This window comes from Poecilia mexicana, unplaced genomic scaffold (assembly GCF_051168715.1).
Source record: "Poecilia mexicana isolate PSO_F unplaced genomic scaffold, ASM5116871v1 scaffold_12, whole genome shotgun sequence".
Lineage (NCBI taxonomy): Eukaryota > Metazoa > Chordata > Actinopteri > Cyprinodontiformes > Poeciliidae > Poecilia > Poecilia mexicana.
Window position 1 is genome coordinate 23076701 of NW_028263381.1, and position 27100 is coordinate 23103800.

The 27100-nt window shown below is 40.8% G+C and overlaps 2 protein-coding genes and 1 long non-coding RNA gene across 4 annotated transcripts; all 3 read left to right on the plus strand.

Moving 5' to 3' along the window:
• The first annotated feature begins 3049 nt into the window (after positions 1 to 3049).
• LOC148156140 (uncharacterized) lies at positions 3050 to 5021 on the plus strand. 2 transcript variants are annotated; one of them, XR_015764741.1, is made up of 3 exons: positions 3050 to 3185; positions 3838 to 3969; positions 4123 to 5021. It is a non-coding gene; the product is annotated as an uncharacterized LOC148156140 (long non-coding RNA). The 2 variants fall into 2 exon arrangements; XR_015764740.1 differs by lacking the exon at positions 3050 to 3185 and having other exon boundaries at positions 3593 to 3969.
• Positions 5022 to 5476: 455 nt separating this feature from the next.
• Positions 5477 to 10572, plus strand: LOC106912923 (NLR family CARD domain-containing protein 3-like). The gene is made up of 3 exons (XM_088011367.1): positions 5477 to 6393; positions 8299 to 8384; positions 8762 to 10572. Exons 1-3 carry the CDS (start codon positions 6266 to 6268, stop codon positions 10570 to 10572), a joined length of 2025 nt encoding a protein of 674 aa, XP_087867493.1. The 5' UTR covers positions 5477 to 6265.
• A 10890-nt stretch (positions 10573 to 21462) lies between these two features.
• Positions 21463 to 22480, plus strand: LOC148156141 (stonustoxin subunit beta-like; the record flags this gene model as incomplete). The annotated part of the gene is made up of 1 exon (XM_088011368.1): positions 21463 to 22480. A coding segment is annotated over one exon (585 nt), but the record flags the coding sequence as incomplete, so codon positions are not given.
• Between the last annotated feature and the right edge of the window lie 4620 nt (positions 22481 to 27100).

Genomic DNA, 27100 nt, shown 5'->3' on the forward strand with positions numbered 1-27100 from the left:
ATTACATTTTCATCATCTCATTTTCATCGTCTCAGAATCCAAAATGTCTTGTCTCTTACTTCTGACATCAAGTTTTTAATACAGTTCCAGCTCTACTGTTGTGTATTGGGAATATTTGACCAATGGCATTACTGGACCTCGCTTGCGTAGCACTTCTGGCTCCGTTTTACACTGGATGTGTGTTGGAAGTTCAGAGAATTAGTGGTTGACCTCCTGGAAATTAAATCTGCTCCATCAGAAGAACTATTAGTCAAGTTGTTGGTTTCTTATCTGGCCAAATACAGATTCTTTCCCAGTCCTGGCCGACTTCCTCGCACGCAAGCAGGAAAAGACGTTTGCCAGAAGCTTCTTGCACAACAACGTTACCTTTCCCTCTTTGGTGATTGCTTATTCCACATCTCTCCATTCTGAATTCCTTTCTGACTTCTAGGTCAGATTGACACAGTACATTTCTTTTCAGTCAAAACATATCTTAATGTGAATCAACCAACAACATGCCTTTTAGTATAATTATATTCTTCTACACAATACAGCAAACTAAAATACTAGCAGAAGAAAAGGTCACTTACTCAGTGGAGAATCTAGTTTTATTCATAGCTTCTGTTGTCAACTGTACTGATCAAGCTAAGCACAAAACCAGAAGATTAAAATAATAGTGAGAGGAGCTGAAATATTCTTGGGCTTTAAGGAAGGAACATGGGAAGAAATAAATAAAAAGTTAGAGGTGGATAAGAAGTCGGGACCAGCAAGTGAAAGTAGTTTATGTTCATATTGCAATGGAGCGCTAGGAGTTTGGTAGCTAATGGACAGGAATTTAAAGGTTATATTGACCAGCTTGAAGTCCAACCGGATTTAATATGTGTGCAGGAAACTTGGTTAAAAGTAACATTAGATTTTGTGATTAGAGGATATGGTGGTATAAGAAGAGATGGAGAAGAGGGAGGGGGAATATTTATAAAACCAGGGATAAAATATCAGCTTTTAGGAAAAGAACTAGAATTCATAGTAACTGAGTTCTGGGAGCAGGGAGGTAAATTTAAAATAATAAATGTTTATAATCCATGTAAATCGTTATCGGCTGAAATAATGGTGGGATTATTAGATTATTTGGAGGGGAGAGTAATTTGGTGTGGGGATTTCAATGCTAATAGTTCACTGTGGGCTAATAGTGATGATAAAAATGGGCAGGTTATAGAAGAAGTGATGGAAATGAAACATTTAGTTTGTATTAATGAGAGAAGGGGAACAAGAATCAATATAAGAACGGGGATGGAATCAACTATTGATCTAACAATTGTATCAATGATATAGCTGGTATTTGTGATTGGTCAGTTGATAGAGAAACTACAGTAGGTAGTGATCATTATCCTATAACTATAAGGGTAGGAATAATTGGAAATAAGTATAAAAAATAGTGGGGAGAGATTGAACTTTAATAAGGCAGATTGGAGTAAGTTTAGATATTTGAGTCAAATGTATTTAGAAAAGGTAGATTTTAAAATGCATGAAGTTAGAAGAGCTCAAGTAAACAAAGAAACTGTAGCGGCAGAATTTATCGATACTGAAAAAGCATCTGATATGATGTGGGTAGAGGGTTTATTAATTAAATTACACAAATTGGGGATTAGAGGAAAAATATATGAATGGATTAAAGACTTTTTAACAAACAGGAAATTACAGGTAAGAATTGGTGAAGCAGTTTCAGGTAAATATGTAGTGGAAAATGGAACGCCACAGGGGAGTATCATAAGCCCATTATTGTTTTCTGTTATGATAAATGACATATTCAGAAATATTGGAAAGGATGTGGGTTGTTCACTGTTTGCAGATGATGGTGCAACATGGAAAAATGTTGAGTTTATAGTAAAGAAATGACAAAAGGTCATTATTGATATAGAGTTGTGGGCACTGCAATGGGGATTCAAATTCTCAGTGGATAAAACAAAAGTAATTATATTTTCTCAGAAAAAACAAAAAGTAATAGAATTAAAATTATATAATCAAAAAATAGAGCAGGTAAAGAGCATAAAATGTTTAGGTTTGTGGTTTGATGAAATATTAAAATGGAATATTCACATTAAAAAGATTGTAGATAAATGTAAGAGAAAGTTGAATATATTGAGGTGTTTGGCTGGTAGTGAATGGGGGCAGACAGACAATCGTTAAAACAGATTTATACAGGGATGATAAGATCCAACTTTGATTTTGGTTGTTTAGTTTACAGTTTAGCAGCTAAAACTCATCTGGATAAATTAGACAGTATTCAACATCAATCATTAAGATTGTTTACTGGAGCCTTCAAAACAACACCTACAGCAGCATTAGAAATAGAAACGGGAGAAACGCCATGGTGTAAGCTAGCTAAATTAGCCTCCAGGAGGCTAATTGTACCTGTACACTGTACCTGAGCTTAATACGTTTAATTAGCCATGATAGTCACATAATAGTGTTTATAAGCCTGCTTGTTGTTGCCACTTTCTAAAATTGGAGGGTTGCTAAAAACATCTGTGCCGCTCGGCTGTGATAATCTTTAAAGTTTTGTTTATGTCTGAATACACTGATTGCAGCCAGATCATTTACTTGAATTAACAACTTTAACAACTAGAAAATGGCACAGAATAAGAATATTTTTCCACTCTGATTGGCTGCTGTTAGGCTTACTAATTTTAAGTTGAATATCCATTGCATTTTTCTTAGACACCTGTGAAAATAATTTCTGTTCACATGGCTTTTAGTTGTCTGGGACATTATTTTTGATGATAAATACAGAAATAAGCATAAAAATCAAAACATCTACAATAATGACAGTAACATTAATAATACAATAATAGTCAGTGCAAAGTAGCCTACAAATTCTTTGGTGGGGGCGGTGAGGGACCTGGATAAAGGCTGGGGGGCGCTGGCCCAAAAAGGTTGAGAAACACTGGTCTAAACAAAGTAAATCCTCATGAAGATTTTATCAACCTGCCTCTGATTTCACTGCAGACCTTCTACTTCCTGGTTCTGCTGCTCTGAAAGAAAAAACTACAACTCAGGTGAGCTGTGACGTCATCGGTTATGCAACATCCGTCACATTTACTTTCAGTTTGAATGACACTGTTAAGGTGCGGCTCTGATCAGGTTGTTGGATCTTTATTTGTTGTTCAAATGTTTTTCTTCGACTCTTTTGATCGTTTGAACAAATTGTAAGTTTGATTTGTTTACTTGAACTTTGTCTTCAGGAACTTTCCTGTTTCTTTCTGCTCTCTAAAGTTTGGAGAAAAGATTCACTGCTTATTTCAGCTCAAAGTTTCATTTCTCTGCTGTATGAAGGTCAGAATTATATTACTGATGAACTGGAATCAAAATGATAATCGGACGATGTTTCTATGATCTATGATTTCTTCTCTGAAAAATCTGCTTCATGTTTTTATTTCCTGTGTTCAAACTCTGGTCTCCACCATCAAGGTCAGAATCAACAACTTGTTGCTTCCTTTCAAAGTAAAATATCTATATAATCTTTGAAGCAGATTATAATCCAATCACTGCAAATGATTAATTATTTGTTAATCCACTTGCAGAGATTAATAATGAACTAAAATCCTTCCTGTTGTTCAGGTTGAATCAGTGAATGTAAATGTTGCTCCATGTCTCCATCTAGTGGACTGATAGTAGAAGTGCAGCAGCTGATGCAGCTTCCTCTGCCTCTCTGCTGTCTGACTGCATTCACCTGACACTGATATGAAGCAGAGAAGAAGAGCCAATCAGAGGAGGAGCAGCTGATCTTTTTCCAGCACTAATGATGTAAAGGATGATCAGAGTTGATGTGCAGATGAATGATGTGTGTTTCCTCTGCAGGTGAAGCTAGAAAGTGTGTGTGAGCTGATGTGAATTCAGCAGCATGGATCAGTGTGAGGACAGAGAGGAGGGAGTCCCTCCCTCTAAAACCACTCTGTGTGGGGAAGATGAGAGCCAGAGCAAAGGTCAGAGGTGAGGTCACCATCTCTAACTGTCCACAGCCCTTTTCACACAGCGTTCACTATATCAGGCCAAAACAGACGTGGTGATGAAGCTGCTGCTGCTCCTCTTTGCTGCTTCATCCAGACTGAACAGATTCAGTTTTAATCATCATGTTTCTGTCAGGAGGCGAAAGAGACGCAAACCAAAACGAAAACCAGAACCAGAACCAGAACCCAGCTGTGTGTCCTTTAAGAGCGACAGGTCAAAGGGTGAACTCATTGGCTTTAAATCTCCTGCATCTCCACCATCAGAGAGGTGAGCTGTTTCTAACTGCTGATCTCTTTATCTGTCATTGTGGCCATGTGACGATACCAAGTTCTGCATCAACTTAATGTTTCCAAATGAAACAAAATCAGGCACTTTGTCCAATATTAATATTAACACAGATACACAAATCCATAAGTGAATTTCATTTCTAGTTTGATATTTGGATTGTTCTCTAAATCAATGAATCAATAAATCAGATTTTTAGCATCTGACAATAATCAGATTAACGCTGGACGATTAGACCTCCATTAAAAAATTAGATGATTCCAGTTTCAACTCTGCGGTTCAAACATCATGGATCATCAACCATTTCTGCATTTAATCTAAATTATACCTCAAGTGGATCTGATTCAGAACCAGATGGTCTCTATCGGACCATCTGGTTCTGAATGAAGCTCCATCAGATCCTCCTTGGATGGTCAGAGTGGAAACGACTCCTGGTTCTTCTCCATGTCAGAGCTCAACACTAAGATCATCAAACTTCTCTCAGTCATTTAAACCAACATGTTTGTCTGAGAATCAGATCTTTCTGCTCTTTAAACAAGGCTGGAATTTATTCAGGAGGATCAATGATCAGGAACATGTTGGAGGATTGGACCGGTTCTGATGGGAATCATTTAGAGCATCGATCTGCGCTTCCCCTCTCGGTGGGACGGATAGAAGATCGTCTGTCATGGATCCATGTTGGGGTCGAGCTTTACTGGATTTATTTAATTTAAGGGCTGATCAAGGAAGGATTTAGACGGAAAATGAAATGAATTGAAATGGAGACTTTACTGTGAATCGTTGCTGCTTATAAATTGTTGTTACATGAAGAAACACATTTATATTTCATGAGAGAAATATTTAACAAAGTGCCACAACTTAGTTACTGCGACTGAGATCTACAGGATCCCACATGATCCCACCTTTAGGCAGCACCAACACCTGGAGGTGATCTGATTGTGAGCAATAATGATATGAATATAAACTAAATAAGAACTTAATGAGTCGTTTAAAGAGCAAAACTGGTTTCATCTTAGTAGGAAAAACCAGAACAAAAACACTTTAAACTACGACGGAGTATTAAAACCATAATAAGATGAAAATAAAATATAATTTTTTGGAATAAATGTATAATATTACCAGAATAAGGTTGTTATATTCTGACTTTCTTCTCATATTTTATATATTTCCTTAGTGTGTCCATAATACTCCATCCTGTTAAACTGCTTTTCCTGATGATTTAAATCCTAAAATGTGACACATCTCTCCTTCCTCTGCAGTCTGGGGTTCATCAGAAACTGAAGTTTCTCTGATCTGTGGAGTCAAAGCAGATTTAAACTCAACAGATTTCCCTCTTCCTCCTCTCTGAGTTGTTTCTTTTCCAGTTGGACTTGTTGTTTCTCCTGCAGCAGTGAGAAACTCTTTGTCTCTCTAAGCTGGAAACCTGAACAGATCTGCTGGAAGCTGAGAGATCAGATCCTCCTCATGATCTCCATGGATCACCTGATCCTGAATCTCTCTGATTGTTGGTCCGTCTGGAAAATATTCCTTCCACATATTCCTGCCTCTCTGACTGAACCGACTCTCAGCAGGAGGACTGGCAGCCCGTCTAAAGGAGGTCTGGACCCCAAAGGTTTCAGAACCGCTGCTTTAACTGAGCCCATCTGTTCAGGACCAAAACATCACCACTTCATAGGAAATGTTCACTCCTTCATTCACTACATCTGACCTCACTCTGGATGTTTCTGCAGACCTGGAACATGATTCCAGTTCAGGTTTCAGGTTTTAAATGTTGTTAATAAAGTCAGAAGTTCTCCAGGAGGTTCTGGATCAGCCAGCAGACATCAGAAGGTCCTGAAGAAGTGAAGGAGAGAACAATTCAAACCCAGATGGTTCCTGCTGGATCAGGTTCCTCTGATCCTCTGAACACATGATGGGATCAACTTTCTGCTGACTGGATCACTGGGAACTGACTGGTTCTGGTTTCTCTTTCAGACTCACTGTAATCCAGAAGATGGGAGATTTGGACCTAAAGCAGGACAGAGCAGAACCTGCAGGATCCGTCTGTCCCTCTATGAGGAGGGACTGGTCCAAAGAAGATCCTCCAAACTTCAGTACTGAACTAGAACCATCAGACATCAAGTAAGAAACCAGTTTCTAACTGATTCCTGTGACTCCACACAGATTTATTTAATATTAACTTGTTTATCTTCAGCAAATAAATAAAAAGAAACTTAATTTTTCTGCCAACTTAAAGCTGAGTAGACATGAGGAATGTCAGCCAATCAGAGGAGTTTTAATGAGGCTTCAGTGAGTCAGAGATGGATGGAAACGATCCATGGAAACAGAAACAACCAGAACTTTAGAGAGATAAACCCACTGAGAGAGGAAACTTCTTTACTGGGTCCAGTCTATATACTGGGAACACTGGGACCAGATTGCATACTGGGACCACTGGGACCAGTCTATATACTGAGAACACTGGGACCAGTCTATATACTGGGAACACTGGGACCAGTCTATATACGGGGACCACTGGGACCAGTCTATATACTGGGAACACTGGGAACAGTCTATATACTGGGAACACTGGGACCAGTCTATATACTGGGCCCATGTGATCCAGGTTGATGATCCAGAACTTTAACCTTCTGCTTCTCTGCAGCAGTTTGTGTTCTGGAGCCTCATAAATCGTGTGAATAAAAAATGTCTGGTCCCATATTTTATGCAAAAGTCGGCATGTATAAAAATTAACCTTGCGTCAAGGTTTGCATAAATATACCGACACTTTTTCACTGGCGTGAAAATGTGCAGCAGCCACACAAACTTTTCTCACTAAATACTGAAATCTGACGACATTCAGTTATTTAGACCAAGAAGCATCAAACTCTGTTTTTCATGATTTTAATATTTTATTGCTTAAACGTAAATGATAAAACTGAACTGCATTTATCCTCAGACAATAAGCTAAAACACACATACAAAATAAAGAAAATAAAAGTAAAAGGATGTGAAAACCTCACTAGAACGTAAATAATACTTTTCCTCAGTTTTTGTCTCATAAAGATGTAACTCATCGCTCTGAATGCATCTATGGAGTAATTTCATTCTCACTAAAAAGAAAACAGGTTGGATCAGCAGATTAACTCCAACCTGCTGATTAAACATAATCAACAGGTTTGATTATTGAAGGTGATCAGGTGTGGAGACAATCAGGTCCATCAGTAGCTGCATCCAGGTGAGCAGCTACCTGAGGAGCTTTGGCTCTGATGGAGAACAATGGAAGGATTCAGAGGGAGGATTGATCAGAGACCAGATTGATCTGATGGTTTATTAGTGTTTAGATTAATCCAGACGGATCCTCCTGGATCTCTGAGCAGAACTAAAAGAAGGAGCCGAGCGGTACCGGTACCGGTCCAGCTGCAGCCATCCTTCAGTCGAGCCGCTTTGTGAATGAGCCTTATGGACATAAAGCATCTTTATTCTGTAAATGTAAACTTATAAACATGATTCTACTATTTAGAATAAACGTCCACTTTCCCACTCAGAGACTCTCTGTCTGTCTTTAAATCCGGCTGAACGATCTGCTGCACTCAGATCTCTTTATTTTATTTTTTTATTTGGATTTTTTTTCTTTAAGATGTATTTTTATTTTTATGAGATGACATTATGTGCCCTGAAAGCACATTTTAAATAAAATATATAATAATAATTATTATTATAAATACTAATACTGCTTCAAACAAGGACATTGCCATGGTTACTGCTTCACATGGTGGCAGACTTCTGGGTATTTATACTAATTTACATTAATATGTATTTATGGAGGCGACAGGCCGACCAGCAGCTGCTTTATTTACTATAAATTAGGATTTATAAAGGAAAGGTCAGCAGGTTTTAAGCATCCGATTTTTTTGTGCCGAACTTTTCTAAATTTTTCTGTACTCCCAGTTTTAGTGTCTTTTATGCATGAGGCCCCTGATCTTCTTCAGTGTTTTCATCTCAGAGTTTCTCAGTAATTGATCTGAATAACATTTTGTGTTTCAGAGATCAGAACCTCAGACTGAGAGCAGAACCTGCAGGATCCGTCTGTCCCTCTATGAGGAGTGATCGGTCCAAGGAAAACTATATTGGTGAACATTGCTATCTTAAAACATTTCTTGAAATGAGACAAATTTCTTCTTGTTCTAAATCTTTATTGAAGTTCAAAACAAAAGAAGGTACACATTGTACATCAGCTGAAAATCTGAAGAATTTAAACAAACTTGCCCACTTAGGTTTGTTTTGGAGCAATATGGGGGGATGGTGAACTCTGGATGACCTAAAAAATAATTTTTAATATCTCAGAAACCAAAACTGCACAAACGAAAATTTTAACGGCACAAACCTGCACAAACGGAGCACTAACCATTCAGACTATTTTCTGGATTTTTTTGATGTGGGTGGGGTGTCAGCTTCACACAACTTAATCAGCGTCATGTTTTTAATGCAGTTGTTTCTTCTGTTTCAGCAGATGTTGGTCTGCAGGAGGTTCTAAAGGAACATAAGATCAGTCTGAGGAGGAGATGTGAATGTGTGACTGAAGGAAGTGATGTAACAGGAAGCAGAACCCTCCTCAACAGGATCTACACTGATCTCTACATCACAGAGGGTTGGAGTGAAGAGGTTAATACCCAACATGAGGTGAAGCAACTGGAGAGAGCTTCCAAGATCCAGAACCTCCATGACTCTCCAATCAGGTGCCAGGACATCTTTAAATCCTTCCCTGACCAACATGGAGCCATCAGAGTGGTTCTGACCAACGGCGTCGCTGGTGTTGGAAAAACCTTCTCAGTGCAGAAGTTCACTCTGGACTGGGCCGAGGGCTTGGAGAACCAGAATGTCAGTGTGGTGGTTCTGCTGTCGTTCAGGGAGCTGAACCTGATCAGAGATGAGCAGCACAGTCTTCTCTCGCTGCTCCATGTTTTCCACCCAACACTCCAGAAGCTCCCAGCAGAGCAGCTGGCTAAATGCAAACTGCTCTTCATCTTTGATGGCCTGGATGAAAGCAGACTTTCACTGGACTTCAGCAGCAGGCAGCTGGTTTCTGATGTCACACAGACGTCATCAGTCAACGTTCTGCTGACAAACCTCATCAAGGGGAAGCTACTTCCCTCGGCTCTCATCTGGATAACTACCAGACCTGCAGCGACCAATCAGATCCCTCCTTCATGTGTTTCCAGGGCAACAGAAGTACGAGGCTTCACCGACGCCCAGAAGGAGGAGTACTTCAGGAGGAGGTTCAGTGATGAAGAGCTGTCCAGCAGAATCATCTCCCACATCCAGACCTGCAGGAGCCTCCACATCATGTGTGGAATCCCAGTCTTCTGCTGGATCACTGCTACGGTTCTGGAGAACATGTTGACCTCAGAGCAGAGAGGAGAGCTGCCCAAGACCATGACTGACATGTACTCACACTTCCTGCTGGTCCAGACAAAGAGGAAAAAGAACAAGTACCATGGAAGACATGAGACAAGTTCACAGGAGCTGATGGAGGCTGACAGGGAAGTTCTTCTGAAGCTGGGGAGGCTGGCGTTGGAACATCTGGAGAAAGGAAACATCATGTTCTACCAAGAAGACCTGAAGCAGTGTGGTCTGGATGTCACAGAGGCCTCAGTGTACTCAGGAGTTTGTACAGAGATCTTCAAAAGAGAGAATCTGATCTTCCAGAAACCAGTTTACTGCTTTGTTCACCTGAGCATCCAGGAGTTTCTGGCTGCAGTTTACATGTTCCACTGTTTCACCAGCAGGAAAACAGGGGTGGTGGAGAAGTTCCTCAGGGGACATTATTATAATTATAATTCATCTATGGATGAGCGTAGTGAAACATCTCTGGAGGGTTTCATGAACAGAGTTATGTCTAAATCCCTCAGCAGTAAAAATGGCCACCTGGATCTGTTTGTTCGTTTCCTTCATGGTCTCACTCTGGGGTCCAACCAGAGTCTGTTAGGAGGCCTGCTGGGTCGGACAGAGATCAGTCCAGAAACCATCCAGAGAATCATCAACAATCTGAAGAAGATGAACTCTGATAGAATCTCTCCTGACAGAAGCATCAACATTGTCCACTGCCTGGTGGAGATAAACGACCTCTCAGTGTTTCAGGAGATCCAACAGCTCCTGGAATCAGGGAATAAACTCTCAGAAATCCAGTGTTCAGCTCTGGCCTTCATGCTGCAGATGTCAGAGGTTCTGGATAAGTTGGACCTGGAGAAGTACAACACATCAGAATCGGGCCGACTGAGACTGCTTCCAGCTGTGAGGAACTGCAGAAAGGCTCGGTGAGTCCAGATCAGTGATGGCATAGTGACTTTGGAAAAGTAACTTGTCATGATGGGGTCTAGTTTTCGCACCCACATGCAAGAACAAGATCAGGAGGTGTGTTCGAATAATTATATATTTTAATGAGAACAAAGGTAAATAAAAAGTTGATCAGGATTCAGAGGAGGGGACCGGGTCTTCTGTCTGTCAACGAGAGGTAAGTAGTTAGAGGTGGGTTCAGGGATCATGGGAATCTGTTTTGCAGGCAGTTGATAGGGCGTCTTACTTTCTGGAGAGTGCGTCGGGATCCTGAACCGGATGAGGGGAATGCAGGAGAATCCAGGTACCGGTAGGTTGGTGAGGTGGAGGACGTTGGAGGGCGGAACAGGCAAGTTTTACTGCGGGAGCGGCGGAGCTGGTGGCCGACAGGGTCCGGGTGGGATAGTGCACAGACTAGTGTGGCCCACTGGGATTCCCGGAGGCTCCACAAAGGGAACTCAGGTGAACCAGGAAGCGACAGAGTCACAGGAGCTCTGAACAGCAACGGGAAACTCCTGAACGAGGAAACACAACGAATGATTAAACGGGGTAATACTCAGGGGGCCTCTCAGAGAAACGTTTACCGTAGTAAGCTAACACTCAGGCACTGAAGAGTCGACCAGCCGCTTCTTAAATGCTGCACCGCAGTCATCTCCAAATAGACAACAGGTGTGTCTACCGGATTGGAGGACGCCTCTCCAGGGAGCCAACCACCCGGCGACACCTGGTGGAAAGGGAAGGAAGCAGCAGGCGCACCCGAAAACAAACAAAATCCCTCAAAAAAAAAAGGAAACAAAAATGAAACAAAGCTCGGTTCGTAACATAACTTTAATCAGATTATTGATTACCTGATGTGGAAAGTAACTAATGTACATGAAAAGTAACTTTTCTAGTTACTTTAGCAGCTGCTAACGACAACGCTCCACCACCTGTGAAAATTACATTAAGCTTTGCCAAAACTTAATTCTAAGTTATTTTATAATAGTAACATCAACAATGTGTCTCACTTATAAGGTTGAACTGAAGGGCAGATTGTTTAATGGTTACAACATAAATAACTGTAGTAATCTTTGTGTTTTCCTCTGTTGTCTATAAGCTCTAAATAGGATTTTAGCCCCCCCCTTCCCTGCCCCAGCCTCCAGGTTCTGTGTTACGGCCCTGTGTTTGCTGTCATAGCTCAGCACACAGAGCTTCTCCTGCTGCTCCACAGCTCATATCACCTTCTGCACAGATTTATGACACTTATCTTAATATTAATGATTATAATAGTGTTTAGTTGCACAACTTTACAGACTCTTTCATTCGTGGCTGTTTTCATGTTTATTGCTGTTCATATTAGTCTCAATGTTTGCAGTTTTCTGGAGCGCAAAGCAAAGCTTGATGTCATTCACAGCAAATATATTAACTTGACATTAACAAAGACACAGCAGGACGGATCATCTGGGAAATGATGGACAGGGAGAGTCTGACTGAAACTACCTGGATGTCAGACAAATTCTGGGGTTTATTATGTGTCTCTGCTTATTTCCAAACCCAAATGAGGAACTTCATGTTTAGAAACAAAACCAGAAAACTGCAAGCGACTTTAGAAAAAACAAGCCCAGAGTCACTTATAATAATCAGACTTGGTGACAGAAACTCAATAGTTCCTGATTTTCCATCAACAAAATGTTCATCTCCCTCCATTGTTTACGTTTCTGTCGCTGCTGATCCTGTCGCATAGAAACGGCCGTCGCTCCCCAAGACACGTAGAAGTAACTTTAGTCTGATTACTGGATTTGAAAAAGCAGCTTTACTGAAAAAAACTGGTCCAGATGTCTTCATTATATTCATTCACACAATGAATGTTGTGTGAATGCAGCATTCATTGTTTGCATTGTTGCTCTGTTTCTTCTTTGTTGCTCAAATTGCTTCTGGTGGTTTTTGGCCTTTACTTCCTTCATTCCTTGGACGATTTCAACCATCTAAACATTCAGCTGCTCCAGGACAGCATTGCTGCAGCTTTTAATGTTTAGAGGTTTTTAAAAATATTCCACTTTTTATCAGTCTTCAAGTATAAAATTCTATAAACCTGTTTTTTTCTGACAGATCCAATCAATCACAGACACATTTTTAACTTTCACTCATTTGGCCGCTTCCCCATGATTCACATCTTTGGATCTTTGACTCTTTTCTATAAAATCCCTGTTTAGGTTTGATGGAAACTTGGACCATTAAAATAAACTCCTGCATCAAAACTGTTGCCCTTTAATCTAGTTGGAAACTTTGTGAACCAACTTTTCTTCTGCCCACTAGTTTCCTCTGAGGTTATAAATGAGAGCAACATGAATGGATGGTTCTGTAACCTCTGTCTGCTGCCAGTCTTGGTCAGGATTCTCTTGCAAAAGAGATTTTCAGTCTCAGTGGGATTTTCCTGGTGAAATGAAGGTTAAATAAATAAATTAGTGATTGTTGTCTGCTGTCATAAAAAGTCATTTCTGGAGGAGTCCTGGTTTCTGTCAGATCCTCCCAAAGCTCTGAGAATCTGCTTCCAGAGCTGGAACCATTTTCCTCATCAGCTCTTCATCTGCAGCCTTTATGAAGCTGTTAATGTCCATAAAGACCTGGAGAGACATGAGCTGCATCACTCTAGAGCAGCTGACCAAACTGTTGGAGACCAGGATCTACTTTTCCTCTCACTAGCCGGCTGAGATCTACCACTCACCCACAGAAACTGTAAATAAAACTATTTTATATGCAGATATACATCAGTTATAGCAGACATATGGAAGTGATAGAAAACCTGATGCAGTTTCTTCCTCAGTGAGATTCTGACACTGGGAGGAGGTTACTGGTTCCTCAGTCAGAAGCTGGTTGTAAACCTGAGGCCAGCAGGAATCAATCAGTCATGGTAGATCTGAACTTTGACCTCAACATGAGAAACTACAGACTGATAGGAGGAACCAAAGAGTTGAGTTAAAATCTTGTGATATTTTTCCTTCAACAGGATCCAGAGGAATCAAACCAGATGTTGGACTGGATTTTATTTCAATGTCATTCATGAATGTTAGAGCCTCATTTTCAACAGTGGAGCTATAAAGGTTGAAAAATGTTATTTTGGAGAAAATCTAATCAAAATCAATATTTCCACTAAATAAGAGACAAATATAAATATCATGTTTGATGGAGGAAAAGCCTCTGACTCTGAGCTCAAAGCAAGATGCCAGAGAACCAAACTAATATTTTTATATGAGACAATTAATTTAATTCCACATAATTATCACCATATGAGTGATTTGTTTGTTAAATACTTAATGAAATATATTTGTCCTTTGATGTTTGTTGTGAATGACTTATACTCACAAATGAACGAGGTAATTAGTCCAATTCTGTCGTTTATTGAACGTTCAGAAACTACAGCAGCTGTAATGAGCCACAGACAAACTAGAGAAGCTGAAGTTTGTCTAGAAAATGGATGAATAGAAACTATTTTCTGATCATCACCATCCGCTCCACCATGTTGGGTCTGTTAGGATATCAGCTCCACTGGTTTCATCCGTTCCTTCATCTTCCAATGAAAATCCTGTTTAAAGTCATGTGATGAAGAGCTTCTGGTCCAGATTGTTGCTGCAGCAGTCAGAGCTCAGCAGGAAGAAACAGGGAGGTTTGCTAACAGGTAGCCAAGATGGCCGCCGCTAAAACCTTCAGTTGTTCTGAGAACATGAAGCCTGAACTATTGGAGCCTGTTGCTCAGCTTCTCTATTAAATGGATCTTTGAACAGAACCAGAACCAGGATGTTAGTTATGAAATGATCAAACTCAGTAAATTGATGTGAAGACCAGATGTTCATCAGATGATATCAATGTTATCATATGTGTTTATATAGATGATCTGGTTTAATCAGAACTGACTTTATTTCTTCTCTAATCACAGACTTGGTGGCTGTAAACTCAGAGAGGCTGAATATGAAGTTGTGGCTTCAGCTCTGAAGTCCAACCAACATCTGACTGAACTGGAAATCAGTCAGATCAACATAGATGGAGCTGAAGATGAAACCATTACAGACTCTGGACTGAATCATCTGTGTGAGATCCTGCAGAGTTCAGTCAGTAAAGTGAAGAGTCTGAGGTTTGTTTTCTCTATTTATCCTATAAAATCTTTCATTAATATTTATTTATCTTCACATTTATTCTGTTTTCTTTAAAAACAATCTGCTCTCTAAATGTTAGAATATAATTTCTAAAATCTTTTTGCTTTGTAAATGAATTATTTTCCTTTTTCAGACTTTGAGAATATTGATCTTTATTTTTCACTTTAAAAGGTTTTGGACTGATGAACAAAAATAAGTTAATAAGTCAAATGATGATAATTAATGATGGAGATGTTTCAGTTTGTTCTGAAAAGATTCAGATGATCCGATTGATTTATTTCTCTTTTCTTCTTCACATTAATAATGAAAAGTTCCTCCAGAGTAAAACCAGAACCAGAACCAGACCAGTTATGTTTCATAACCAGAAACTATAACATGAATAAAAACTGGCAGCAGCAGCCGGTTCCTCCAGCTCAGCTTTGTCCTGAAGCTGTGGTTCTGTTGGACCGGGTCAGAGAAGAACCGTCTCTTCAGTCTGTCAGTCGGTTGGAGCCTCAGAGACGCTTCATCAGGTCACCGATCAGAAACTTTAGAGCTGATTCAGAGATAATCCATCGTGTTTCTGATGATCAATAATGATCAGATGTGATCAGTGGTAAAGGAGGCCTGTGTCTCACTGCAGCAAACATCTGGTCCTCGTCTCCAGCTGTCCTCTGTCTCTGCTGTCCATCCTCTGCTGGGACGTCACCAGGTAGATCGCCAACAACGTCTGCTTGCTGGCGATTGGCTGAGCTGTTGTCATGGCAACATGCAGGTAGCCAGAAGGCAGCATAGCAGCTTGTAGACCAGGACTCTTCAAATCCAGGCCTCCAGGTTCGGTGTCCTGCAGCCTTTAGATGTTTCTGCTTCAACACCTGAATGAAGTGATGAATTGTCCCTCAGGACGCAGTCAGGTTCTCCAGAGTCCTGCTGAACTTTGACCTCATGATGGGACTCAGGGGTTGAAGGCTGCAGGACGTCGGCCATCGAGGCCTGAAGGTGAAGATCCCTGGTCTGGACCGAACCAGAATAAGTTCTCCAAGTATTTACTGTCCCCATAGTTCAGTAAATACTTTGACTTTAGAACAAAGAGCTGAGAACCTGATCACCAGCAGAGCAGCGCCACCTGCTGGATCAACAGAGTCACAGGTTTCTACCAGATACCTGAGATAAACCAACCTTCACTTTGACTCTGATATGAAACTATTTTAACATTTGAATCCATTTTAATTCCCAACCAGAACCACTGAAGGCCCGACTGAAATATTCTAACAACACGTCATAATAACATGTTCTGGTTCTGCTGGTTTGGACTCTATAAACCAGTTTTACTGGATCAGATATTAAACATCAGTTCATCATGTTTCTTTTACATTCAGTCAAATTAATTTTCCACATTTTATTATTAATTTGTTCATATTTCAGTTTTAACCTGCATCCTGTTGCTTCAGCTCACATCTTTTATTCTTTATTCAGATTGATCCACTGCAGGTTGTCAGAGATCAGCTGTTCTTCTCTGGCCTCAGCTCTGAAGTCCAACCAACATCTGACTGAACTGGACCTGAGCAACAACGACCTGAAAGATTCTGGAGTGAAGGAGCTCTGTGGTTTTCTACAGGATCCTGAATGCAGATTACAACGATTAGGGTAAGAAACCATGTTTTATTCTGGATCTGATGTTTGTGATGTGAAAGTTGTGTTGCCACTAAACTGCAGACAGAAGCTGATATTCTACTGATCCACTCTGAGGATCTTCATGGTAAAATCTGCTTTCTTCTTCTATGGTTTGGTCCAGTTAAAGTTTCTGTGTTTTATAAAAGCACCAGCAGTTCCTCCTCCCACCATCACATCCAACCAATCACTACTGCTATTGTCCATGTTCAGCTACGATTCATTTTGTCCCCAAAAAGTTGATTCCCCCTTGTTCGTCTGGAGCCGGGGCCGAGTATAACAGGGAGTCTCTAAGAAGCTGCCCCCCCACGTCGTTCAACCAGACAGCCATTTGTAAACCATAGAAATAGTTTGGAAACCATTGCTTTAAATACACTTTGAAACCACGACAACGCATGTATGTCTATATATCATTGAAAACAATTTAATGACTTATTTCGTCATAACTTGTTGCGAATGGTGAACTGACAACTCCGCTGATGGTCGCACTTCTTAATGCGCAGGCATGGTACTCACTGAATGTTTGCCATTCTGACAGCATATGGTAATCTGATAGAACGACTGACACTCCAGTCCTATCTGCTAAGCAAAGAGCCGTGGAGAAGAATCGGACTGCTCCTGAATGCCACATCACTATATTGCAGACTTTTGGACATAGCGTTGTATATGGGACACTGACTTGTCCCATATATGCGACAAGTCAGTCAACATCTCCCCACAATAACTCAGACAGTGAGTGACTTTTTTTCATCACAAATTCTTATGTGTGATGTCACCAGGTAGATCACCAACAACGTCTGCTTGCTGGTGATTGGCTGAGCTGTTGTCATGGCAACATACAGCTAGCTTTGCTAACATCACGTCAACGGCGCTTACCTTCTTTGAGCTACTTTTCTAAGTGACGATAAAAGTTAGACGTTGTCCCCACCGTCTGTGAAAGCGAAGCGATGTTGAGTTAGCTGTGGCCATCGGATTTCTTATGATTTATGCAGCGATATTCAATTACTGACTATTAGACATCTTCTGCCGCTGAGAGAAAACCACTGCGCATGTCCTGGAGTGCCACGCGCGAGTGAAAGGTGGGGAGGGTAGAGGGAGGGGGGAGTAACAGAAACAGTAGTTGCTTGGATTTTAATCGGTGCGTTTTGCATCCACTGAAAACAAAGATGTTAAATAAACTGGACAGTATGCTGCACGTTTAGTGATATTTTCATAGTTGCGGTCTTGACTGGTCTTGAAATAAAATACCGAGTCCTCAGCGCCCGAGACCGAGACAAGACCGAGACCAAATGCGGTTGAGTCCGACACGAGACCGAGAGACAATCAAAAATGGTCTTAAGACCGGACTCGAGACCGAGACCGATCTCGAGTACCACAACACTGACTACTAAAGCAGACAAAAAAACCCCGATAAAGGTGACCCCGCCTCTCGCCCGGAATGTTAGCTGGAGATGGGCACCAGCACCTCCCGACCCCACTGAGGGACAAGGGTGAAAGAAAATGGGTGGATGGATGGATGATTTCATTCAAACAGACAAAAGTCAACATTTGTTTCAGTTTCCACTCATGTGTTCATGTGTTTATGAATGAGTGAAGTGTAATTATTGCAGCTGTTGATCCTCCAGATAAATCAGTCAGTTCCTCTCAATAGCAGGTTTCTGTCACTGTGGAAATGAGCTGCTTCATTAAATCACTGCAGCTTCATTAACAGCTCTGATGTCTCACTTTGGTTCTGAAAGTCCATTTTAATTCCCGACCAGAACCACTGAAGGCACGACTGAAATATTCTAACAACACGTCATAATAACATGGGGTGTTTCGTCACCTCTGTTACACTTTGAATGTCAGGCTCTTGTTCAGTTGATATGATGGCTCCTGTCAATCAATTCAGTGGGTTTGTCGCCATTTGTCCCGAAGTAAACAGTAAACATCCCTTACCTGGTGGACAACGTTTCTGAGTCTACCATGCGCTGCGGTCATAGAGGTTTGGTGGAAAACAATCAGAACAAAATGTAAAAGTTGTCAGTGGGGAGCAGAAGGCAGCTTTACACAGAGCATTAGATGGTGGAGTGGACTTTATTCCATTTTCAGAACTGGAGTCTGGAAAAATGGAAAAGAGAATAAATGGCTGCAGCCGATCTGAGAACAGCTGAACACAGATCGACGGGATTAAAACACCTGATTGGATGAAGGTTTGGTCATCATTACATCATTGGTGTGAACAGTAGCGGGTTAAACAACTGTCCAACCGGGTTCAGCTCTTCAGTTCGCCAAAACATACACACACACACACACACACACACACACACACACACACACACGCCCGAACCGGACACGGTAAAAAGCTCTGCAGGATCCGACCGCTCTTAGAACTACGGGAGGATTCAAACTCCGCTCTTCATTTTTACCTTATAGAAAAAGCGCCAAGCTGCCAAATTCACTAAAGTAAACTGACCAATCAGATTCAGGCTTTGTGCGCACCTCCACGGACTCACACAGACTCGCTACGTTTGGACACAATAGATCTTTTTTCTCCTAAATGTTAAAAGTAAAAAAATCTAAAATGATTCTTTTCTTTTTCACTTCAAGGAAAATCTCAAGGTAAACATGCAGCTGCGGCTTCCTGTGTTCAGCTACTGTTAAAAGTCCAAAATACGCTCAATAGAACTATGGGGAGGACAGATAGATATGACAAAAACCACGACTGGTCAAATATTTGCAATATTAAAATAATAACAATAAAATAGATGTCAAATGTCCTCCAGCAATGCCAGTTTAGAGCAGCAGGACAACCTAGTGGATCATCACGTTACGGCGCAGCAGCGCTTGGATGCTGCGGGTCTAAAACCAAAAGGCAGCAGATTATATTTGCTGTTCCACAAACTGAGCGGGAAAGAGATGATATGTGTGGGACAGATGACCAGTCAGACTGCTGACAATATTTTATATTAAAAACAAAATGAAAAACACCATTAACTTTAATGTGCTTGTTATTTAGCAGACAAAAATGAATTTCAACAGAGACCTGAAAACCATCAGTAGCATCGATATTTATGGCTCCTGATGGCTGATTGGCATCTGGAAGAGCAAAGAGGAAAAACTAAACAAATTCACACAATTATTTTTTGATCTGAGCCAAAATGATCTGCTCTGGGCAAAGTGTGGGTGAGCATTTGGTCCGACCCGTAAACGGACATGATGGGCCCGATCTCTTTTTCTGTTTTTCATCCCAACGTCATTAGAAAGAAAACATCGTCACAGCTCTATAGATGGGGACAAATACAGAAATCTCATTTAATCTTTAGGCAGAACTGGTTCAGACCTGGACTGGATCAGAGTCAAAGCCTTTTTTCAGATGTCAGACCGGTTCCTGATCCCAACCCGACCCGAAGCTGCCGCATGTGGTGAACCTTTGGATCACTGTTATGATCTGGAGCCTCAGATTTGGTCCTCAGTGCTGGAGGTTTTATCTGTACCTCTGTCTGCATAGAAACACAGAGAGATGTCAGTCGGACTGTCAGAGTTGTGTGCAGCCTGTAAATGTCTGGCGGGACCAGCGGACAAGCAGGGCCGTAAAGTGGGGGGGCCAATGGGCCCCTGGCCCCCCCTATTCCGGCGCCTATGGCTCAATGTTCTCATCTTCTCATCATGTGATGAATTGTGTGTCTGCAGCTTATCAGGCTGTTTGGTCTCAGAGGAAGGCTGCGCTTCTCTGGCCTCAGCTCTGACCTTTAACCCCTCCCATCTGAAAGAGTTGGACCTGAGCTACAATCATCCAGGAGACTCAGGAGTGAAGCTGCTGTCGGCTGGACTGAAGGATCCAGACTGGAGACTGGAAGCTCTCAGGTATGGAGGAACCTGCTGCAGGAGCAGAGAAGGTCTGATAGAGGAGGAAGAGGAGAAACGTCTTTAGTCTGATGGGAAACATTTAGTTTGAAGAGAAATATTTAGTTTGATCATTAAATATTTAGACGCCTCATCTGGAGGCAGAGATCATTACCCAGTTTTCTGGAATATTCTCCTGACTAAGAACGGCTCACAAGGAAAATGAAAGAGTGGGATGGATTTAATAGAGTTTAATAGGGACTCTGACTAAATGAATAAAAGTGAAGTTCAGTTAGATTTCCATGATGATCTACTGATGACAGAAAGGACTTTAAAACAATATTTGATGGAGCTCCAGACCAATCAGCCCCAAGGAGCAAAGATGAGAAGAAAAGTAACTCCATGTTGGTCAGATGGATGTTTAAAAGTTCAGAGAGAGAAATCAAGATTTTGAACTAAACTCACAAGTGTGTATAGCGCCACCTGGTGGTGCTGGTTGGTAGAGGAAGTGCTGAAAGGTTGGAGGTGTTTGTCAGAGGTGTGTGATGATGGAAGCCTCTCCCTGGTTTGTGAGTCTGAGCTCAGAGATCAAATGTTTGGTTCTTGTTGAACTCTTTGTTGAATGTGATGCAGCTTCTCCTTTTTAATGTTTGTATTTCTGGATATTCCAGTGAGGCCACAGCAGGTTTTCAGCAGCAGGTTGTTTAGTGTTTCATTCCTTCATCTGTGTGTGGGAGTGTGGATGGAGCAGGTATCCAGGTGTTGATCAGAGTTTAGATTGATTGGATTTTAATGCTGATTATTAAATCAGGTTGAGCTTCCAGAAATGTTTCCTTAGTTTCCTGATGTCCTTTTAGGCTTCAGTGAGTTTCTTCAGGTTGTTACTGAGGGATTTCCTTTCTCCTCTCTGTTGGAGCTTTTCCTGTGTTTGGAGAAATGAGTTGTGCTGCAGCAGCACCAACTGTCCTTCCTACATCCACTGCAGTTTGCAATCCAGATGTTGGACTGTTCCTGTCTCAGTGGAGGACAATGTGTGTCTGAGAGACATGTAATGTCCATGTTTGCTGCTGAAAGAGACTGATGGTCTGACCCCCCTCCTCCTTTCAGGGTGGAGCCTGCTGGAGGCCCATTCTTGACACCAGGTCTGAGGAAGTGTAAGTGTGTTTTTCATCTGATTCATGACAACAAAGCAGCTCACATTCAACCATCTTCAAACTGTCACATCACTCATTCAGGATCATCATCAAAGATCAATAAATGATCAATAACTGCAGCTGGATTGTGTTTGTTCTCTCCATCAGATTCCTGTCAACTCACCATCGACACAAACACAGTGAACAGAAAACTCAAACTGTCTGAAGACAACAGGAAGGTGACATTTGTGAAGGAGCTTCAGTCATATCCTGATCATCCAGACAGATTTCATCATCTTCAGCTGCTGTGTAGAACTGGTCTGACTGGTCGCTGTTACTGGGAGGTCGAGTGGAGAGGAGATGTTTATATATCAGTGAGTTACAGAAGAATCAGGAGGAAAGGAGGCAATGACTGTTTGTTTGGATGCAATGATCATTCCTGGAGTCTGAGCTGCTCTGATGTTGGTTACTCTGTCTGGCACAATAACATAGAAACTCGTCTCTCCTCCTCCTCCTCCTCCTCCTCCTCCTCCTCCTCCGTCTCTAACAGAGTATCAGTGTATGTGGACTGTCCTGCTGGCATTCTGTCCTTCTACAGAGTCTCCTCTGACTCACTGATCCTCCTCCACACCTTCAACACCACATTCACTGAACCTCTGATTCCTGGATTTACAGTCTGTTGGTTCAGGTCCAGTTCTGGTTCTTCAGTGTTTCTTTGCTGATTTGAGTCTAAGGATTTTCCTCCTGTCAGAGAAACTCTCTCACTGTTGAACAGATAGTTCATCTCTACAATCTATTTCTTGGTGAAACTTTTCTGATTGAGTCCTTGGAAACTTTTTCTTCTTCCAGTCCTTTAAAGATGGAAGCTGGGATTATTCCAGGATCATTCCAGGATTATTCCAGGATCCTCATGTTTTCCTGTTTGTTTCCAGTCAAAGCTTCACACTGAATATCAAGATGTTGTTTCTCTTATTTTTTTCCTCTCATTCATCAGATTTCATTGAAATGTTGATCAGTTTTTCTCTCTGAACATTTTCTGTTTCTGTCGGCTCCTATTTTTCTAAACTCGTCAGATTTGAATATTAAATCTTCCTTTTGTTTATTTGCTGCAGTTTTTCTTCATGTGTTTTAGAGAAATAAAAACATTTTTCTTCGTCTGCATTTGGTTCATTTGATGCTCATTCTGTTCTTTTCCTGTTCAAATTTAAATATTTGAATTATAAACATAATAAATGTGCAGAATTAGTAGTTTGAACAAATTCAGGCATTTATAGCTGCAGTGTGTAACTTTTATTAAAAATATGTTTTTTACATATTTGTGAAAATTGTTACCGTGTCATGACTGTATGGCATCAGACAGATGAAATGTGAACAGATCAAACTCCTCCATGAGCTGCTATTGAGGTTTGAAGAAATACACCAGGTTGGTGTAGCGCGTTAGCATTAGCTCCTGTTAAGTGCTATGTTATTGTAGTGCTTTAGCATTAGTTTAAGATAAATGCCTTAGTGTAGCGTTTTAGTGTTAGCTACTGCTAAATACCATGTTTGTGCAGCATGTTAGCATTTGTTTCTGCTAAATATAATAAGTACTATGTTGTTATTGTGATGTAGCATTAGCTAGTGCTAAATACCATGTTGTTGTAGCACTTTACAGCTAGCCAGCGATAAATACTGAATTGGTGTAGCGTGTTGGCATTAGTTGCTAATATATACTATGTTGATATATTATGCTAGTGTTAGCTAGTGATGAATACCAGTTTGATGTAGGGCATTAGCGTTAGCTAGTAATAAATACTGAGTTTGTGTAGCACTTTGGCATTAGTTGCTAATAAGTAGTAAGTTTTTATTGTGCACTGGCGTTAGCTAGTGGTAAATACCAGTTTGGTGGAGGGCATTAGAGTTAGCTAGTGATATATACTGATTTGTAACACTTTGGCATTAGTTGCTAATAAATACTATGTTGTTATTGTGCTGTAGAATTAGCTAGTCGTAAATGCCATGTTGTTGTAGCGTTTTACAGCTAGCTACTGATAAATACTGAGTTGGTGTAGCACTTTGGCATTAGTTGCTAATAAATACTATGTTGTTATTGTGCTGTAGAATTAGATAGATGTAAATGCCATGTTGTTGTACCTATTTACTGCTAGCTAGTGATAAATACTGAGTTGGTGTAGCACTTTGGCATTAGTTGCTAATATGTACTATGATGTTATTGTGTTGTAGAATCAGCTAGACGTATAGGCCATGTTGTTGTAGCGCTTTACAGCTAGCTAGTGATAAATACTGAGTTGGTGTAGCACTTTGGCATGAGTTGTTAATGTGTGCTATGATGTTATTCTGCTGTAGAATTAGCTAGACGTAAAGGCCTTGTTGTAGCGCTTTACAGCTAGCTAGTGATAAATACTGAGTTGGTGTAGCACTTTGGCATTAGTTGCCAATAAATACTATGTTGTTATTGTGCTGTAGAATTAGCTAGAAGTAAATGCCATGTTGTTGTACCTATTTACTGCTAGCTAGTGATAAATACTGAGTTGGTGTAGCGCTTTGGCATTAGTTGCTAATATGTACTATGTTGATATAGTGTGCTAGCGTAACTAGTGGTAAATAACATTTTGGTGCTGGGCATTACCGTTAGCTAGTGATAAATACTTAGTGTAGTGCTTTGGGATTAGTTGTTAATATGTACTATGTTGGTATTGTGTGCTAGCATTAGCTAGTGGTCAATACCAGTTTTGTGTAGGGCATTAGAGTTAGCTAGTCATAAATACTGAGTTTGTGTTTTGATGTACAGCACTTTGTATCAGCTGTGGTTGTTTTAAAGTGCTTTATAAATGAAGTTGATATGGTTTAGCGCTTTGGCATTAGTTGCTAATATGTGCTATGTTGGTATTGTGTGCTAGTGTTAGCTAGTGTTAAATACCAGCTTGATGTAGCCCATTAGTGTTAGCTAGTGATGAATACTGATTTTGTGTAGCACTTTGGCATTAGTTGCTAATAAATACTATGTTTTTATTGTGCTGTAGAATTAGCTAATGGTAAATACCAGTTTGGTGCAATGCATCACCGTTAGCTAGTGATAAATACTTAATTGGTGTAGGTCTTTGGCATTACAGGCTAATGTGTACTATGTTGATATTGTGTGTTAGCGTTAGCTATTGGCAAATACCAGTTTCTGGAGGGCATTGAAGTTAGCTAGTAATAAATACTGAGTTGGTGTATGACTTTGGCATTAGTTGCTAATAAGTACTATGTTGTTATTGTGCGCTAGTATTAGCTAGTCATAAATGCCATGTTGTTGTAATGTTTTACAGCTAGCTACTGATAAATACCAAGTTGGTGTAGCGGTTTGGAATTAGTGGCTAATATGTACTATGTTGATATTGTGTGCTAGCATTAGCTAGTGGTAAATTCCAGTTTGATGTAGGGCATTAGAGTTAGCTAGTGATAAATACCGAGTTGGTGTAGCACTTTGGCATTAGTTGAAAATAAATACTATGTTGTTATTGTGCTGTAGAATTAGCTAGACGTAAATGCCATGATGTTGTAGCTCTTTACAGCTAGCTAGTGATAAATACTGAGTTGGTGTAGCACTTTGGCATTAGTTGCTAATATGTGCTATGTTGGTATTGTGTTCTAGCGTTAGCTAGTGCTAAATAACAGATTGTTGTAGCGTTTACAGCTAGCTACTGATAAACACTGTGTAGCGCTCTAGCATTAGCCAAAGCTTAATAACGGGTTGGTGTTTGAATAAAACCTCCAGAACCTGGTGTGAGTGTGTGGCTGTTCCCTGATGGTATAACTTCATTAGTTCCTCCTGAAGTGTCAATAATAGACAAAGTGTGTGTGAGTGTGTGGCTGGACCCTGAGAGTGAATGTACCTCGATCAGAGTCCTGAAGTTTCCATGTTGGACAGAATGTGTGTGTGAGTGTGTGGCTGTTCAATGCATGTCCAATTGCACTGTGGTCTACTTCCTGCTGTTGGATGGGTCTCCGATACGGTCTCCCTCAAAGCACCAAATTAAAACATTTCAACTCTCATAATAAAAGAAAAATAAAGGAACATTTATATCCTTGAAAAAAATTATATTTCCTGATGACAGAGAAGATTGTTTTGAATCAAAGAAGGAAATCTGATTTTAATGAGAGCATTAATGTTTCTGTCTCTAAAACTCAGCAAATCCCTGATAAATTTTCAGCAATAATGCGTTTAATTTACTGTCTTAATCTAAAACTTTAATTAAAATGAGTTCTTGGCTTTGGAGTAAAAGCCTGTTTGCGACTGAAGCTGCTGAGAAACCTTATTATTCTGGAGCCTCTAATTGGTTTAACTTTTTATCATTTATTTTCTAATGAGAATCAGATACAATAAGGTGTTATCTCACATTTTCTGCTTTAATGTCTTTTTTGTTTTTTTCTGTTTTGTGTTTAGAGGGAATGTGGTTTCTGGTTCAAATTGGATGATCTTATAAAAAAACATGCTTCAGTTTAAATCCAGCCCTGCTGTTTATAACCTACCAGCTAACAGCAGCTATTATCCATCTCAGTTACTGTGAGGTTTGATTTTACTGTTAAATAGAGAAAAGAAACCAAACATTTGACATTTGTTCATCATGTTATGAATTTATGGCAGATTTTAAACATAAAACCTGGAAAAGATGGATGGATGGATGAGAATATACTTTATTGATCCTCAATGATAAATTACTTATTCATTGACAAGCTTCTCCATCTGAGGTTTTAAAAATCAATGTAACCAAATGAAACGTTTATAAAATACATTTATACCTGAGAGTAATGAGAGGATTCTATATGACTAAAATAAATAAATAACAACCATGCACATGCAGATATATTAATCAATAAATATTCTATGAATCTGCGACAGACTGGCGACCCGTCCAGGGTGACCCCGCCTCTCGCCCGGAACGTTAGCTGGAGAGGCAGCAGCTCCTCCCGACCCACTAGGGACAAGGGTGGACAGAAAATGGATGGATGGATAATCTATGAATGACTGCAGAGAAAATTAGATCTCAGTAAGTCAGACTTGGTGTTGTAAAGTCCACTGGCTGCAGGCAGAAATGATTTCCTGAGTCTCTCTGTGGTTCTTTGGTAAAATGAGTCTCTGGCTGAAGCTCCTGGATCCGTCCAGCACGTCATGAAGTGGATGAGACTCGTTGTCCAACATGTCCTCCATCTTGGACAGGGTCCTTCTCTCTGACTCCACTGTCAGAGAGTCCAGCTCCACTCCAGCCACGCCGCTGGCCTTCCGGGTCAGTCGGTCCAGTCTGTTGGTGTCCTCCACCTCCAGCCTGCTGTCCAGCACCACAGCATCCAGGATGGCTCTGGCAACCACAGACTCACAGAACATCCTGACAAAGTCCGGCAGATGTTGAAGGACCTCAGCCCCCTCAGAAAGTAGAGGAGACTTTGGCCCTTCCTGTTCACAGCATCGCTGTTCTTGACCCAGTCCAGTTTGTGTCAATGTGGACTCCCAGATATTTATAGTTGTCCTCCATAATGTCCACACTGACCCCTGGATGGTAACAGGGGTCACCGGCGTCCTGGTCCTCCTCCTCAGATCCACCTCCAGTTCCTTTGTCACATTGAGCTGCAGCTGGTTCAGCCCACACCATGTGACAAAGTTGTCCACAGCAGCCCTGGACTCAGTCTCATCACCTCACTGATCCAACCAACCACAGCTGGAAACTTCTGGAGACGACGGGTCTCAGAGCAACAGCTGGAGTCGGATGGATAGAGCCTGAAGGAGAGAGGACA

What these genes read in the sequence shown, in the direction of transcription:
- LOC106912923 (XM_088011367.1), top strand. Translation starts at nt 6,266, where the DNA reads ATGGGAGATTTGGACCTAAAGCAGGACAGAGCAGAACCTGCAGGATCC. An exon ending in CTAGAACCATCAGACATCAA is followed by an intron (nt 6,394 to 8,298) that starts GTAAGAAACCAG and finishes TTTGTGTTTCAG; the next exon opens with AGATCAGAACCTCAGACTGA. An exon ending in GTCCAAGGAAAACTATATTG is followed by an intron (nt 8,385 to 8,761) that starts GTGAACATTGCT and finishes CTTCTGTTTCAG; the next exon opens with CAGATGTTGGTCTGCAGGAG.